General features: G+C 44.0%; 1 protein-coding gene across 3 annotated transcripts in view; it reads left to right on the top strand.

The window, feature by feature from the left end:
* LOC138648969 (sulfotransferase 2B1-like) overlaps positions 1-16,288 on the top strand; it is a 34,753-nt gene that overhangs the window by 3,341 nt on the left and 15,124 nt on the right. Inside the window, exons 1-2 of one of the 3 annotated variants that reach the window (XM_069738985.1) lie at positions 10,943-11,102; positions 11,901-11,967. The exons of 1 other annotated variant lie outside the window; for it this stretch is intronic. In XM_069738985.1, the coding sequence (XP_069595086.1) occupies positions 11,040-11,102; positions 11,901-11,967 (130 nt within the window). In that variant the 5' untranslated portion in view covers positions 10,943-11,039. Of the gene's footprint in view, positions 1-10,942; positions 11,103-11,900; positions 11,968-16,288 lie in introns of those variants that run through there. One more of the 3 variants, XM_069738988.1, reaches the window with a different exon arrangement.

Here is a 16,288-nt window from a genome sequence, read left to right as displayed (position 1 = left end):
AATCTATAACCTCAGAAGCGCGGTGGTCCGTAATTTACTTGGGGCTTAAGGAGACCATTTCATGGTCAATGACCCATACACCATGTCTATTCCTGCCTACCAATAAGGAAAGTTGCAATGACTGGTAAAGTGAAGTTTCTTCACCGCTCCCCTTCACGCACCATCTATTAGACAAAAATGAGATTTTCTGATTTTATTTTTAATTTCCGCATATATTTCACAGCAGAATACAATGCTTTATTTCTAGTTATAATCCTGAGCATAGAATTTTGTGGCTGGTTTTACCACTTGGAATCCAAGGTTTTTTTTTTTATCTCTGTGCACATAGGGGTACCTGGCACATTGTACTACCCTGTGTGCCCGACGGGTCACCTACCATCACATCAAACTTCAGGAGGACGAGCAACAAGAGTCAGACATTTTCATAAAGGGTTCAAAGTCAACCTGTTGCCTCTCTTGGGATTGTTGAAACCATCAAGCGCGTCGCCTTATGTAAGCCTGTAACCACCAAATTCACCAAGAGTCACAATTGTTGTGAATTCTGTTATCAAACTCCCTCCTGTGGTCATGAATGGTACTTCGGCGAGTTCTGTCCATGGACTCCCTCTGGTGGCTGTGAGTGGAGTTGCTGGTTCTGAGGTTCCTTCCACAGGTGATCTAGGTTATTCTTTGGCTGGCTTCTCTATTTAACTCCACTCAGATCGTTACTCCATCCCAGCTGTCAATGTTCCTGTACTGGTTCAGTTCGCTCTTGGATCTTTCTGGTGACCTGTCTCTTCCTGCAAGAAGCTAAGTCCCCGATTGTTATTTTCTGTTCATTGTTCTCTTGTCCAGCTTGCTTTCATGATTTTGCTTTGCTAGCTGGAAGCTCTGGGATGCAGAGTGGCACCTCCGCACCGTGAGTCGGTGCGGGGGGGTCTTTTTGCACACTCTGCCTGGTCTTTTGTAGTTTTTTGTGCTGACCGCAAAGATACCTTTCCTATCCTCTGTCTGTTTAGTTAGTTTGGCCTCCCTTTGCTAAAACCTGTTTCATTTCTGTGTTTGTGACTTTCATCTTAACTCACAGTTAATATTTGTGGGGGGCTGCCTTTTCCTTTGGGGAAATTTCTCTGAGGCAAGGTAGGCTTTATTTTCTATCTCTAGGGCTAGCTAGTTCTTAGGCTGTGTCGAGGCGTCTAGGCCATGTCAGGTACGCTCCACGGCTATTACTAGTTGTGTGATAGGATTAGGGATTGCGGTCAGCAGAGTTCCCACTTCCCAGAGCTTGTCCTGTATCGGTTTAACCATCAGGTAATTTCGGGTGCTCTTTAACCACCAGGTCCATAACACACAATATCCTGCATTATATTTAAAGGGTCCATCCCCCACCTACCACAACCATCATTTCAAGGGAACTCACTTTGATTCAGAAGTTTGGATATCAGGTCTGTTCATCTGAGCAGGGTAGTTTTATTTACAAGCATGTAGATTTGTGCAAACCATGTTTGGAAAAATGGCATATGGGCACACATTTCTGCAACAAAATGCCACATGTGAACTAAGCCTTGAGAAGAAGACTACACGCAAAGTCTAAATGAACTTGGCTTCACGTGAGGACATAAATGGACGATTGTTCTCACGCCGAACATACACAGAAATTTCTCTGTGTCACAATGTTTCTCTTGGAACCAAAAAAAGAAATTCATGTTTTCATGAGTATAACTTGACATAGTCAAGATCGTCTCTGGAAAATTCCAAGGAATCACTTTACGAGAAAAAGAAAACTCTTACTTAGAAATTGACTGTTGAGTAGCTGCCATCTTCCTGATAGGATTATTAGCCTTGTAGAAAAGTGCCTCTAATGTGTATATGCAATGGAGAATTAGATTGTTAGTCCGATCTGGTCATTAATGGGTCAAAATCAATGTGTCTCCAGAAAATAACCTAGTATTTAAATCAAATTTTTGTGCTTATTTTCGGACAATCTTGGTTTTGAAGATTCTAAAAAATTTCTTGTTATGTCCAGCTAAATAAAGCTTTGTTCTCTAATCAGTGACTGGCAAATTCTCCAAAACCCAGGCCTATGGGATAGATAGGATGATTTACCAAAGGAGTACAAAGGCATTAGTATCAGACATTGCTTGCTGACCCTGGCACCTGTCAGTAGGGTTCGAGGACCATTAATGTCCCTTTCAGGGGTAAAAGTATCACTGGTACAATCTGTGCACCCAGGAGGTAAGGGGGTAACTACCATATCTAAAACATATGGAACTGTGTGTTATGAGGCGCTATTGGACTGCAAACAGCACCTATATTGTTCTTGCATAGGGGCCTTCTTCTGTCTGTGTCCACCCATGGGTCCTTTGTATGGAGAAACTCTTTGAAATCATATTCTTCTTGAGTGTTCTGTTGACAGATGACTGTCTTCTGTATCTTGTTGACTATACCACTGAGATTAGAATTATCACTTTGTCTCATAAATGATACAGTAATAAAACATCGATGATAGAACCATCACGTGGACTTACAATAAAGTGCTTAAGTGTTTACTCATTAACCTTGGCCAAACATTTGTCATATCTAAAGCAGCCGTAATCATGGAACTGCTATTAAATAGACAGTGACCCTCCATAACAATAAAACTACAGGTAGAGCGGATGGCATTGATTAACTTGTTTCAATGACGGCAGTCAAAGGGTGGGAAATGTGAGGCAGCAAGTGAACAGGCAGTTCTTGGAGCAGGACAAATGGGCAAGCGAAAGAAACGGAAGATGTTTGGGTAGGGTGAAATTAAGATTTCGTCAAGATGGCTGGGTAAAGCAAATCCAAAACTGAAGATCTTGTGAAACTGAAGCTGTTTGGGTAGGGTGAAATTAAGATTTCGTCAAGATGGCTGGGTAAAGCAAATCCAAAACTGAAGATCTTGTGGGGTGTTTTCGGTATCTAGTGGTCAGTGCTTACCAAAAGTAGACAAAGGAAGGTAAAGTGGTGACCGTGAGACAACGTCATGGGTGTCCCAGGGTATATGATGTGTGTGGAGAGCAAAGGATAGGGAGATCCGATCTAAGGAGCTACAGCAATAAACAACCGATATTGAGGTAGAAATGCGTCAGGAGGGATTTTCTTTTTTTGGGGGGATACAAAGTTTAGCACTATACTTGGGAATTGCCCTTGTTAGGGCAGGAGTCACTGCATGGGGCAGACCAGAGAGAATAAGGGTTACTCCAAGATCTGTGTTGCTGTCATCCCTGAAGGGCTAGAGGATCTACAACATCCTACTGTCACAAGGAGGTTTTCTCAAACATCACCAACTGTCATGGCGGCGTCAGGGTCCTCCTTATAACGCCATTGATAGTTATAATCAGCATAGGGTGACTCGGGCGTAGACTCTTAGAGCTGATGCTCCTATGCAGGTTAGCAAGAGTTATCAAGAGTTAAATCTTTTCTGGGCTGAGGATGTTGATTTCTTTTGGTCACATACTGCAGCAGAATCGGTCATGCCTGCTCTTGCTCAATTTAAGCTGGCTCTGCTGTACAAGAATAGTAATAGTAATAGTTTCCTGTAATAGTTTCTCTCTCTGGGTCTGGAAAGGTGGACACGTCCTGGTTATTATTGCTTCTTTCCAAAGTTTGTGTTTGGATAATCCTTTCCTTTTTCCCTAGCTGTCTTTATATTACTTTGTTGCTTCTTGGGCTTTACACTTTATATTGCTTTGTGTATTTCCCTGATAGAGTGCTGTTTGATGGTGCTTCCGTTTTGCCCTGTCTTGTTTATATTCCCCCAATACACTGCACCGACCAGTGCTACTTAGGAGCAATAGTAAGGAAAGTGGTCCAGGTATCCCAAACTAATTATTGGGGACAGCTATAGCGATAGCTATCCCGTAGTTACACCATGACATTATTGCTGGCCATTTCTTTTCCCTATAGTTCAGTATGGATCAGTTTACGGCTCTCGCGGGCCATATGCAGGCTTTGTCTCTACAGGTGGCTGAATTAAAGAGGACGATTCAGCAGTGATCTCAGTCCGATACACCGGATCAATCTGCTCTAGAACCCAAGCTGCCTCTTAAACAGACATTTTCGGGGGAGCGCAGTTGGTTTATTATTTCAGAGAAACATGCAAGTTGTGTTTTCGTTTACGACCCCTCTCCTCTGGACAGGAGAAAAAGAGGGTGGAAATCATTATTTCTCTCTTGAGTTATGGGGCACATTCCGTGGGTGAACCACCATGAGTGGAGTTGTTTTTTTGTCAGTACTTGTACCTCGGTGCCCAGAGAGAGACAGCAGCCGGAGAACTCCTAGACCCAGGTTGCTTGGGGGATCTCAACCTTGTTCTACGTATATCTTCCACTATGGTGGCTCAATGTTTGATACTTGCCATGGTTAATATTGGGGCCAGGAGATTTCTATTTCCATATTTCTTGATAGTGGTTCAGCAGTTCTCCCGCTCTTCAGGGTTGGATTTAAAAAAAAAAATCAAATCCAGTTCAGATATTTGCTATTGATTTGTCACCTCTGACTCAGGGGGCTTTTCTGAGAGGGTACAGGGGCTGGAACTCCATATAGGGGTACTTCATTCGGAGAGGTTATCATGTTTTGTTCTCAGTGGTATTCCTGCACAAGTAGTGCTGAGGTTTTCTTGGTTTACCCTACATAATCTCAGAGTAGATTAGCAAATTTAGGAGATAACCAAATAGAGCTTGTATTGTAAGGACCACTGTTTAGGAACCTGTATTTTTTTTCATTTACCACAAGCCTTCTGGTCCTCTCTCTGATTTTTGTGATGTATTCTCGGAGAAAGGATGCTGGGTGTCACTGGGGGCTTCTTTTTTTGCCAAAAGGAAGGATGGTGGGTTACAGCCATGCCTGGAGTTCCAGGAGCTCAATCAAATAACGGTCTGGGAACGGTATCCTTTTCCACTCATTCCTGACCTCTTTGATCAGATTGCCACTGCCAAATAGTTCTCTAAACTTGACTTTAATGGGGCCTCTAATCTGATCAGAGTCAATAAGGGGGATGAGTGGAGACCGGCCTTCAAAACACCCGGAGGAGCACTTTGAAACCTTGTGATTCCTTTTGACCTTACAAACACACCTGCAGTATTCCAACATTTTGTTAATGATGTTTTTCTCATCTTTTAGGGAGGTTTGTTACCTTGATGACATTCTTGTATAGTCACAGGATTACGAATCTCATATGGAACACGGCAGGCAGGTAGTACGTTTTTTCAGAGAGAATAGATTGTATGCTAAACTCGAGAAGCGTGTATTCACCATACCAGAACTTACTTTTTTGGGTTATAATTTCTGCTGCAGGTTTTCGGATGGATCCCACTCAATATAGTGCATCAGCTGGGTTTTTGAGGGACAAACCATTTGTTCCTCAGAATCTTCACCTTAAGGTCTTGGAGGAACATCATGATTCGGTACTCGCTGTTCATCCTGAGGTTAAAGGAATGCCTGATATCATATTATGACTCTTTTGGTGACTTAAATTCGGGGGGCATGGCGTAGTGTCATGGGGATACCACGACAGAGAGGGACCAGAAGATCGCATCGTCTGGTTACACAAACCCCTGCAGTTTTTAGATCTTCTTCACTTCCTTTTAGCAGTGCAGGTTTTCCTTGCTCTGTTATTACAAGGGTAAATCAGTTCTGAGTGTCTCCTGGAGCTCTCTGTCCTGAATTGTCTCAGCTGTTCTGTGTCGGCCATTCCTCTCTAGTATAATTGTTCACCACTTGCACTAGGGAGTTCCTGGTGGTAGTTTACACCTTCTTTGTTTAGTATTGAAGGAGTAGTCTGAATTAGTGATGGTTGGTGTAGTTTTTAGGAGATATCTGTGCGGATTTGGCACTGTGTGTGTATCCTAATCCACTTCCCATTTGGTTTGTCCTTCCTACTGTTCCCTTGATTTCCACTTGGTTGTTTTCTGAGTGTATTTTTAAGATTGTAGTTTTACTTTATCCCTGTCTGTTTCCCATGTCTGTCAGGTTTGTGTTATCCTATACACGTCTGTCCTATTCCTCCCTTTGATGGGGGAGGAAACAGATGGGTGTCCATACAGGAGCATAGCAAGGTACAAGACCCCGGTATCTCCACCATCTGGGGTAATCTGGGGAACAGGGATAGCCTAGGGTCCTCCCAGCTTGAGGGACAGGCAAGGAGACCATTTCCTGGGAAATGCTGCTACAGTATCTACAGTATTGACAGGTAGCCTATGTTTCCGAGAAAAAGATGAGGAATCCAGCTCAACGAGGTAGTGAAAAAAAACTTTCTTTATTCACTTCAAATCATGTTCAGTGGAGGATAAAACATCAGCAGCAACAAGAAATAAAAAGCGATATCAACGCGTTTCTGGTGAACAAGCACCCTTAATCATGATATCATGATTCCTCATCTTTTTCCTAAGGATGCCGATCATGGTGAGCTGGACTTTGTTTTATCTAGCCTATGTTTCCGCCTGTGCCACCTGTGTGTGTTCTAAGGCATTGCATTCTCATTCTTCAGGGTGTTTGCAACTTTTGAGTATTCCCACTGAACCATGGAAAGACATCTCTGTGGATTTTATAACTGATTTGCCTTCTTCTGCTGGTAGGATGATAATTTTGGTGAACGTTGATAGGTTTTCCAAAATAAAACATTTTATCGCTTTCTGTCCTTACCAAATGCCAAGACTTTGGCTCAGGTGGTTGTCCAGGAGATTATTAAACTCCACAATGTTCTTGCTAATATTGTGTTTATTGCTAAATTATGGAGAGCCTTTTGTTCTCGGTTACGATTAAACTATCCCATTCATGGGCTTTTCACCTTCTCTCTAATGGGTAAACGGAACGTATAAACCAGAATCTGGAGCAGTATTTACATTGTTTTGAATCTGAAGATCAGGAAGAGTGATCCTCTTCATTTTCTTGCTGAATTTGCCATTAATAATCAGTCATAAATCTACTGGGGTATCACAGTTTTTCAGTGTCCATGGTTGGCATCCTCAGTTCTGTACGTTGCAGGAAGGGAATTCATCAGGTGTACCTGGGAAGGATCAGTTTGTTTCTTTATTATCGTCTACAGGGGAATGCATTTGGCGACATTTGCATGACGTGAGTTCAAAATATTAACGTTCGGCTGATTGTAAACGTGTGCCGGGTCCGGACCTGTATGTGGGTGATTTGGTATGGCTGTCTACCAAGAAGATTAAGCTTAAAGTACCTTCATTGAAGTTAAGACCTTGGTTTATTGGTCCATATAAGATTACAGCGGTCATTAATCCTGTTGCTCTCCGGCTGGCATTACCTGCATCATTCAAATTCCATAACGTTTTTCATAGGTCTCTTTTAAAGAAATATGAGGCTTCTGAAACCTCTCTTCCCTCACCACCGCTTCCAGTCCTAGTAGATAGGTCATTAGAGTTTCAGGTATCCAAATTTATCGATTCTCATTTCATTCGCCATTCTTTGCAGTATTTGGTTCATTGGTGGAGTTTTGATCCTAAGGAGAGGACTTGTACCAGCTTCTGATATACATGCTGAACGTCTGGTTAGGTCCCTTCATCTGGATAAACAGGACAATGAGAGTCTAGGGAGCCCCTCTTGGAGGGACACATTGCGCCACATTGGGAATATCCCACTTTTTAATATATTAAATAAAAGTTATATTTTAACAAAGAATCTCTTTTTGCTGCTTGTCAAGCTGCTGTAGAGCAAGAAGCTTGAAAATGTAATGCTGGCTATGATAGAAATGTGTCAGAATACAAGGGGCAGGTACTACCTTTCATGGCAGCGATATTCCCTAAAGGTAGAGACCCTTTTCAGCAGGAAAATGCTAAAATTGTTCAGGCTTTGGCTTGACAAAGGACCATGCAGGTCTGAAACATGTTGCCTGGGAGCTCAGCATATATTTAATTTCTGCCTTTTTAATTTTTGTGCCGTTGTGTTCAACCATTTTGTAGCCTCGGCGTCCCTGCATGCTTCCTCCCACCCCCAGCAGGGACGCCGACTTACTCACTGCCAATGGCCCCCATCCTGCACTCCCTCCTTCTTCTCCTGCTGCTACCTAGGGTCTGCGCAAGACTCGCAGATCCCCAGGCACCGCTCCTACCCTCTTAAAAGGACAGTGTGCATCGTCCTAAAGTGCCCCCAGCCAATGGCTGGGAAACACTAATTATTTAAGGCACCTCCGCCTGATGGGAGGTGCATGAGCAACGTGGTTAGTCTATTCCCAACACATTGCTAATTGTCAGGTCTCTAGTACCCGCCAGTCAGTTTATGTCTTCTACATGTCTACCCGTTCTTGCCTTTTTTTCCCTATATTCCAGCCAAGCCTGCTTGCAGCAGCCATTCCAGTCTGAATACCATCCGAACTTGCCTGCACCTGTCGTGCCCGTCTGTATATCAACTGTTCCAGTCTATATACCAGCCTTACTTGCTTGCACCAGCTGTGCCAGTTTGCATACCAGCCGTACCTACCTGAAGCTGCCGTACCAGTCTACACCTGCCGTGTCTCCCTCATGTTGTGTCTGCCTGTTATTGTCAAGTCCATCTATTCTTGGCCGTTCCATCTACCTGCCCTGTGGGGTCAGCTGCCGTGCATCCAAGGATTGTCCTGGAGTAGCACCTGGTGTTCATCGGGAGCCAAGTCTAACCGCACCATCAGGGGCTCTAGCAAAAAGTCTAGTGTTCGCCTACTCGTGCCCCTCCAAGCTCTCCTCAGATTACGACACGGTGGTTCCACCACCTCATTACACATTTTTTATGCTTTTTATACTACTGGATCAAGAAAGCAATTCTTTTAAGAAGATGTGAATGCCGGCTATTCTTTGGACTGTTGCTATTAATGGAGTATTTTGTCTTGCACCTGGACAAGTGAGCCGGTTGCTCTTTTTTTCTTTTATCCTTTATAACCCCCCTCCCCAACTTTTTACTATTGGCTTATACTATTTGAAAACTTGCATTGATGTGTTTTTTTTGTCTTCGGGTATCCATTCAGGATCTTGGGAAAGTTACCGGATTCTTTCTCGGAGCAGTCAAGTCAGACAGTTTGGTTGTCACTTAGCTTTCTCCGACATAGGCAGAATTATATTACCTTTGACAAAAGAGGATGAATTAAAGACTCAAGTATTAGTTCCTCTCTTGTAATATTTGAGCGCTCCTTCACTTGCTGACAGATTCCTTTGTACGTGTTATTTTCTCCTCAGCGTCTGTCTCGGTTAATAATCACCATTCCTGCAGTTACAGTTTTACATCAAGATTTATTAATATTATCAATGATTTTTAAAAGTTTCTTTCTTTTCCACTTTCTTGCCATCCAACACTAAGTGGCTAAAAGCACAAGACATGAAATGGTTTGTCCAGCAGCACAAAATGTCTAATATTTCTAACTTACAAGGAGCAGAGCAACATATTCTGTACATTTATGGGAGACCATTAAAGAAGTTTTCCATTACTTGGTTAACTTCTTTTCGTAGCCCACTCTTGGCCCCCATAAAATAATAAAGCCTATACTCACCTCCCGTGCTGGCGCCGTTCTCCTATGAATGGCAGCTAAACGCTGGCTTTCACAGGTGTGTTGTAATGACAGGCACAAGGGTCTACAGCAAACCCCCAATGGCGTCCAGTGATCACGCATGTTAAATGCCGCTATCAGGGATTGACAGTGGCATTTAACAGATTAAAAACTGTGGACAGCTCCACCAGCGGCTGTTAAAGAGACATGATGGCTGAATAATTCAGCCATCATCTGCTGGGAAATATGCAGGCTCAGATTGCGAGCCTGCATCAAAGTAAGGGAGCAGGTATATAACTTACCAGTAAAAGTTATTCTGAAACCTTCTCCACACACATGTATATTTTTCTCTACGATATATGTTACCCATAAATTGTCCAAAATGCTGATACTTTCCCTTTAATTGCACTCACTAATGTACTTTAATTTTCCAATATCTCGCCTCTCTGTTTAAAGTATTTACTGCAACCAGAGAGTAAATTTTGTACTACAATGTGGAAAAAGTAAACTGCGTATGATTTCTCAGACTGGCAAACGTTCAGCCAAAGTCTACAGCACCACCAAGAGTCTATGGAAAGATATAGCAAACGTTAACATTTTATTTCTGCTCAGCTAATTATTTTGCTTTACTATTAATTTAATTTACGAATTGATTTGTCATTTGCCAATAATTAAAGGCGTTAACCGGTTAAAAATAAATAAATAGTTAAATGTGTGACTTCTCTCAATGGCGTAGCATTGGTTAGCTGTTCCTTAGGCGAGGACTAACCTGAGTCCCTTCCACTAGTCCAGCATTGAACCCCTTATTTTAAGAAAATACTGATGTAATCATGGTTTTCCCTTCGACGCTCTAGTAATTTTCTGCTTTTTGCTGAAATCTGACATAAAATTATAAAAATAAAAAGTTAGACATTGTTAGGATTTATCTTTTATTAACTTTAAATATTTTATTACATTTGTATGTGTTATACTCACCTGGTGAGGTGGATCCTCCAAGCCCAAGGTCTCGGTGGGTAAACGGACCACGGACGTCAGCACAGCAGATAGGAGCGAGACAGCAGGCAGGTGAGAGGAAGTCAGAAAAAAGAAGGCAGGCAGGAAGACGCCAGGAAACCACAGGCAAGCAGGAGGATGTCATGAAACCGCAGGCAAGCAGGAGGACACCATGAAACCGCAGGCAAGCAGGAGGATGTCAGGAAATCACAGGCAGGTAGGAGGACATCAGGAAACCGTAGGCAGGCAGGTGGGGTGCAGAAAACTGCAGACAGGTGGAGGACATCCGGAAGCCACAGGCAGGTGTAGGATGTCAGGAAACTACAGGCAGGAAGGTGGATTGCATAAAACTGCAGGCAGGCGGAGAATGTCAGGAAACCGCAGGCAGGCTATATGCAGGAAATTGCAGGCAGGTGGAGGCGTGCAAGAGAAGCTGAGTAGAAAGCCAAAGTCCAGCAACACAGAAGTCTTAATGCAATACCAACACACAAGGGTGAGTCTCGATGAGCCTTATATAGACCTGGGCTGATGCTCATATGAGATCACGCCGGGCCATCTACAAAGCCCGATGTGGAGTACAGAAGAGTTCAGCGGATCGGGGAAAGGGCAGCAAGGCACGGATCTGGGACAGGTATGTAAAATTGTATTACCCTAACCTTAGTTCTAATGCCAGTCCTAGCCCTAACACTAGTCCAAATTGGGGTTAGAAAAAAGTACCGGTATGTAAAAGTGTAAAATTTATTAGTGTTCAATAACGCTCAGTGCGGTGACTCATTTGGCGGTTGGGACGGCAATAGCGCCCACAAAATTTGTTGCCTAAGATAACTGCTCTTGTGCACCCACCTCTCCATGAGTTCTTCAACCAACAAAGTGCAATTATGCTAGGTGCCACCATCGTCAAGTGACCCATCAGTTTCCATGACAGATCACTGGAAAGTATCTGCGTCACTACATTACGGTGGCAAATTCCTTTTATATACATCCGAGGACAAGTTTCATTGACGATATCAGCGGAGCTCCTTGTGCACCCTGGCATAATAAAAGAGATTTTATCATTCACAATTTTCGGAAATCTGGATTAAATTACATTACTGGAGATGTAGGTTATTGCCGACTGATCTTTGAAGCAGGATTTGTAGTAACTTGACATAAACGGAGGTGACTGTGGACTTATGTCTCTTTTTCAATGGGAACGAACCTGTACAACCATTCACCATGTAAGTCACTGTTGCCCATGATATTATTGTTGGAGGGCTCTCGCTATAGAAACCCAGAATGGATCCTAGATACGGCAGGGGACACACACGGGCTAGATTGTGTAGCAGAGAGCTAACGGCATCCTGAGAATGCTGATACAGTGGAAACCAGGACATGACCCTGACCTTCCGGAACAGAGGGCCATTTTCCTAAATCTGCGAATGTCTCATAGGATCCAGGATGGTTGGAGGTAAACAAGATTGAGGATACTCTGTGCTGCAAGTTCAGGATTTGTTACGGTGAGTGTTATACTGGTTTATATTATAATGCCAATATAGCCCGTCCTGAAATGAATTGAAGGGTTGCATACAGTAGGTCCTGGTACAACAATAGAAGCTAGACATTTGGTGCCACATGGAAATTAGCATGGAAGTGCACTCGGGGCATGCCACTGACCCACTTGTGCACGACGCCTCTGTCAGAGACTTCATCAGCAAGCGTGATTTTAAAGTGAAGTCTCCAGGAGTTATTGCCATGCTCCCAAAGTGACAGGAGGCTTGAGCGCCCCACATCAGGATGCTGCCAGTCAGGACACTAGGAGTTGTGGTTTTGGAGAGTGACAGGTTGCAGACCACTGTGAGAACAGTAGGGGCCGGGTGTAGATCAATTTGGTGTTTGTGACAGCGACTTGGCTCATGTTTGATGGGAGAATACGTATATTCGGACAGTCTGTATGTATAAGTGTCACTTTCCGGATTTTACACTGGATAATAATCCTGCTGTGTACCAGCTGCACCATCACTAACGCCATCCCACATCTGGGCAGAGTCATTCCCCAGTGTCTGAGATCACATTTTCCTTTCCACATAAGACAAATCACTTGCAAACATAAGTAATGTCGAATCTGCCAAGTAATGAACTAATGTTCCTGTGTAATTGGTCAGATTGGATAAGTGGGAGTCTGTAAGACCCCTGGTGGGGCCCTGGTGGGAGAGGTATTAGGGATATATATGTCGCAGTTAACACATTTTCCAACTTTTAATCCACATGCTCTGATGAATAGTCGACAATTACATGTATATTTTTTAACAATTCCATATACAGGTCCTTCTCAAAAAATTAGCATATAGTGTTAAATTTCATTATTTACCATAATGTAATGATTACAATTAAACTTTCATATATTATAGATTCATTATCCACCAACTGAAATTTGTCAGGTCTTTTATTGTTTTAATACTGATGATTTTGGCATACAACTCCTGATAACCCAAAAAACCTGTCTCAATAAATTAGCATATTTCACCCATCCAATCAAATAAAAGTGTTTTTTAATAACAAACAAAAAAACCAACAAATAATAATGTTCAGTTATGCACTCAATACTTGGTCGGGAATCCTTTGGCAGAAATGACTGCTTCAATGCGGCGTGGCATGGAGGCAATCAGCCTGTGACACTGCTGAGATGTTATGGAGGCCCAGGATGCTTCAATAGCGGCCTTAAGCTCATCCAGAGTGTTGGGTCTTGCGTCTCTCAACTTTCTCTTCACAATATCCCACAGATTCTCTATGGGGTTCAGGTCAGGAGAGTTGGCAGGCCAATTGAGCACAGTAATACCATGGTCAGTAAACCATTTACCAGTGGTTTTGGCACTGTGAGCAGGTGCCAGGTCGTGCTGAAAAATGAAATCTTCATCTCCATAAAGCATTTCAGCCGATGGAAGCATGAAGTGCTCCAAAATCTCCTGATAGCTAGCTGCATTGACCCTGCCCTTGATGAAACACAGTGGACCAACACCAGCAGCTGACATGGCACCCCACACCATCACTGACTGTGGGTACTTGACACTGGACTTCAGGCATTTTGGCATTTCCTTCTCCCCAGTCTTCCTCCAGACTCTGGCACCTTGATTTCCGAATGACATGCAAAATTTGCTTTCATCAGAAAAAAGTACTTGGGACCACTTAGCAACAGTCCAGTGCTACTTCTCTGTAGCCCAGGTCAGGCGCCTCTGCCGCTGTTTATGGTTCAAAAGTGGCTTTACCTGGGGAATGCGGCACCTGTAGCCCATTTCCTGCACACGCCTGTGCACGGTGGCTCTGAATGTTTCCACACCAGACTCAGTCCACTGCTTCCTCAGGTTCCCCAAGGTCTGGAATCGGTCCTTCTCCACAATCTTCCTCAGGGTCCGGTCTCCTCTTCTCGTTGTACAGCGTTTTCTGCCACATTGTTTCCTTCCAACAGACTTACCATTGAGGTGCCTTGATACAGCACTCTGGGAACAGCCTATTTGTTGAGAAATTTCTTTCTGGGTCTAAAGGTACCGTCACACATAGCGACGCTGCAGCGATACCGACAACGATCCGGATCGCTGCAGCGTCGCTGTTTGGTCGCTGGAGAGCTGTCACACAGACCGCTCTCCAGCGACCAACGATCCCGAGGTCCCCGGTAACCAGGGTAAACATCGGGTAACTAAGCGCATGGCCGCGCTTAGTAACCCGATGTTTACCCTGGTTACCATCCTAAAAAGTAAAAAAACAAACGCTACATACTTACCTTCCGCTGTCTGTCCTCGGCGCTCTGCATCTCTGGTCTGGCTGTGAGCGCCGGGCAGCCAGAAAGCAGAGCGGTGACGTCACCGCTCTGCTTTCCGGCTGACCGACGCTCACAGCCAGAGCAGGAGGAGTGCAGAGCACAGCGCTGGAGGACAGAGAGCGTTAGGTAAGTATGTAGTGTTTGTTTTTTTACTTTTAGGATGGTAACCAGGGTAAACATCGGGTTACTAAGCGCGGCCCTGCGCTTAGTTACCCGATGTTTACCCTGGTTACCAGCAAAGACATCGCTGAATCGGTGTCACACACGCCGATTCAGCGATGTCTACGGGGAGTCCAGCGACGAAATAAAGTTCTGGACTTTCTTCCCCGACCAGCGATCTCCCAGCAGGGGCCTGATCGCTGCTGCCTGTCACACTGGACGATATCGCTAGCGAGGACGCTGCAACGTCACGGATCGCTAGCGATATCGTCTAGTGTGACAGTACCTTTACCCTCTTGCTTGAGGGTGTCAATGATGGCCTTCTTGACATCTGTCAGGTCGCTAGTCTTAGGCTACGTTCACATTGGCGTTCCGCCAATGTGCGTCGCTGTTGCGCCGGCGACGCAGCGGCGACGCAGCGGCGACGCAGCGGCGACGCGCCCCTATGTTTAACATAGGGGACGCGTGCGTTGTTTTGGTGGCGTTTTTGCCACGTGCGTCGTTTCCGACGCTAGCTTCGGACGCAAGAAAACGCTACATTGTAGCATTTTCTGTGCGTCCGATTTTCGTCAAAAACGACGCACGCGTCGCAAAACGCGCGCGTTTTTGCGCGCGTTTGCGCGCGTTTTTACGTGCGTCGCGCGTTGCGTCGCCGACGCAGGGCGGCGCAACGCTAGTGTGAACCTAGCCTTACCCATGATGGGGGTTTTGAGTAATGAACCAGGCAGGGAGTTTATAAAAGCCTCAGGTATCTTTTGCATGTGTTTAGAGTTAATTAGTTGATTCAGAAGATTAGGGTAATAGGTCGTTTAGAGAACCTTTCCTTGATATGCTAATTTATTGAGACAGGTTTTTTGGGTTATCAGGAGTTGTATGCCAAAATCATCAGTATTAAAACAATAAAAGACCTGACAAATTTCAGTTGGTGGATAATGAATCTATAATATATGAAAGTTTAATTGTAATCATTACATTATGGTAAATAATGAAATTTAACACTATATGCTAATTTTTTGAGAAGGACCTGTAGTTTTCCATTGACCCCAGTGACCGGCAACCCGTGTCCCTCATCCCTTGTGGAACTACTACTCCTAGCATTACCAAACTTTCCAAAAGTTGCTTAGTCTCCCATGACTCACTCCTTTTTTCCATGTTTATTCTTTAGTCTAAAGATAGAAGTCGGCGCCGGGGTGTAATTGGATAATACTGGAAGTCTTTTTTTTTTTTTAGATGTTTTTAAGAGTGAACTTCATAAAATGAAAAAAGTTTAGGGAGTTCCTCGCTGAGTGGGAGGTTTGTTCGCAAATGCGCAAGGTTGCATCTTACATCGCGTCTAGTCCGATCGCTTGTCTATACGTGTGTTGGAAAAAACTAATTGTAAAATATTTTTGAAAAACGTTGTAAGAAAGAACATAAGAAAGCCTGCACGTCTCCATCCTGTGCAGTGCAGCCGCGCAGGGATGATCGCAGTATAGGAATGTGTGCAGATGAAAAAAAAAACTCCAAATTCCTTCATGTCCGCACTGCAGATACCATCTTATCACCCCGGGCTCCAAACTTATCCAGACACATTCGCTCTACAGAATAGATTTTGTATATGGCAAGGACTATGCTGGGATTCATTGCAGCGCTACTCGCTGGCTTTACTGCTTCAGATGCAGAGTCCAGTACAATGCATTGAGTTGCCAGAGTGCAAGTGTCCTAAGTTTAAGCCAATCAGTAGAACTATACTTCCTCTAGAGGGAGCTAATGGGCGCGCACAGGTTTGCGGTAACACTCCAGGCGCTACCTCCAGGATCACTCATTCATTTGTGATCATCAGCAGTTGGTCTTAGCCGCACTGGGACTTTACCCAAAAAGTTCTT

The sequence above is a fragment of the Ranitomeya imitator genome, chromosome 9, assembly GCF_032444005.1.
Source record: "Ranitomeya imitator isolate aRanImi1 chromosome 9, aRanImi1.pri, whole genome shotgun sequence".
In the NCBI taxonomy this organism is placed as follows: Eukaryota; Metazoa; Chordata; class Amphibia; order Anura; family Dendrobatidae; genus Ranitomeya; species Ranitomeya imitator.
The sequence above is the reverse complement of the archived record's forward strand: the minus strand, read 5'-3'. Positions and strand labels throughout refer to the sequence as shown.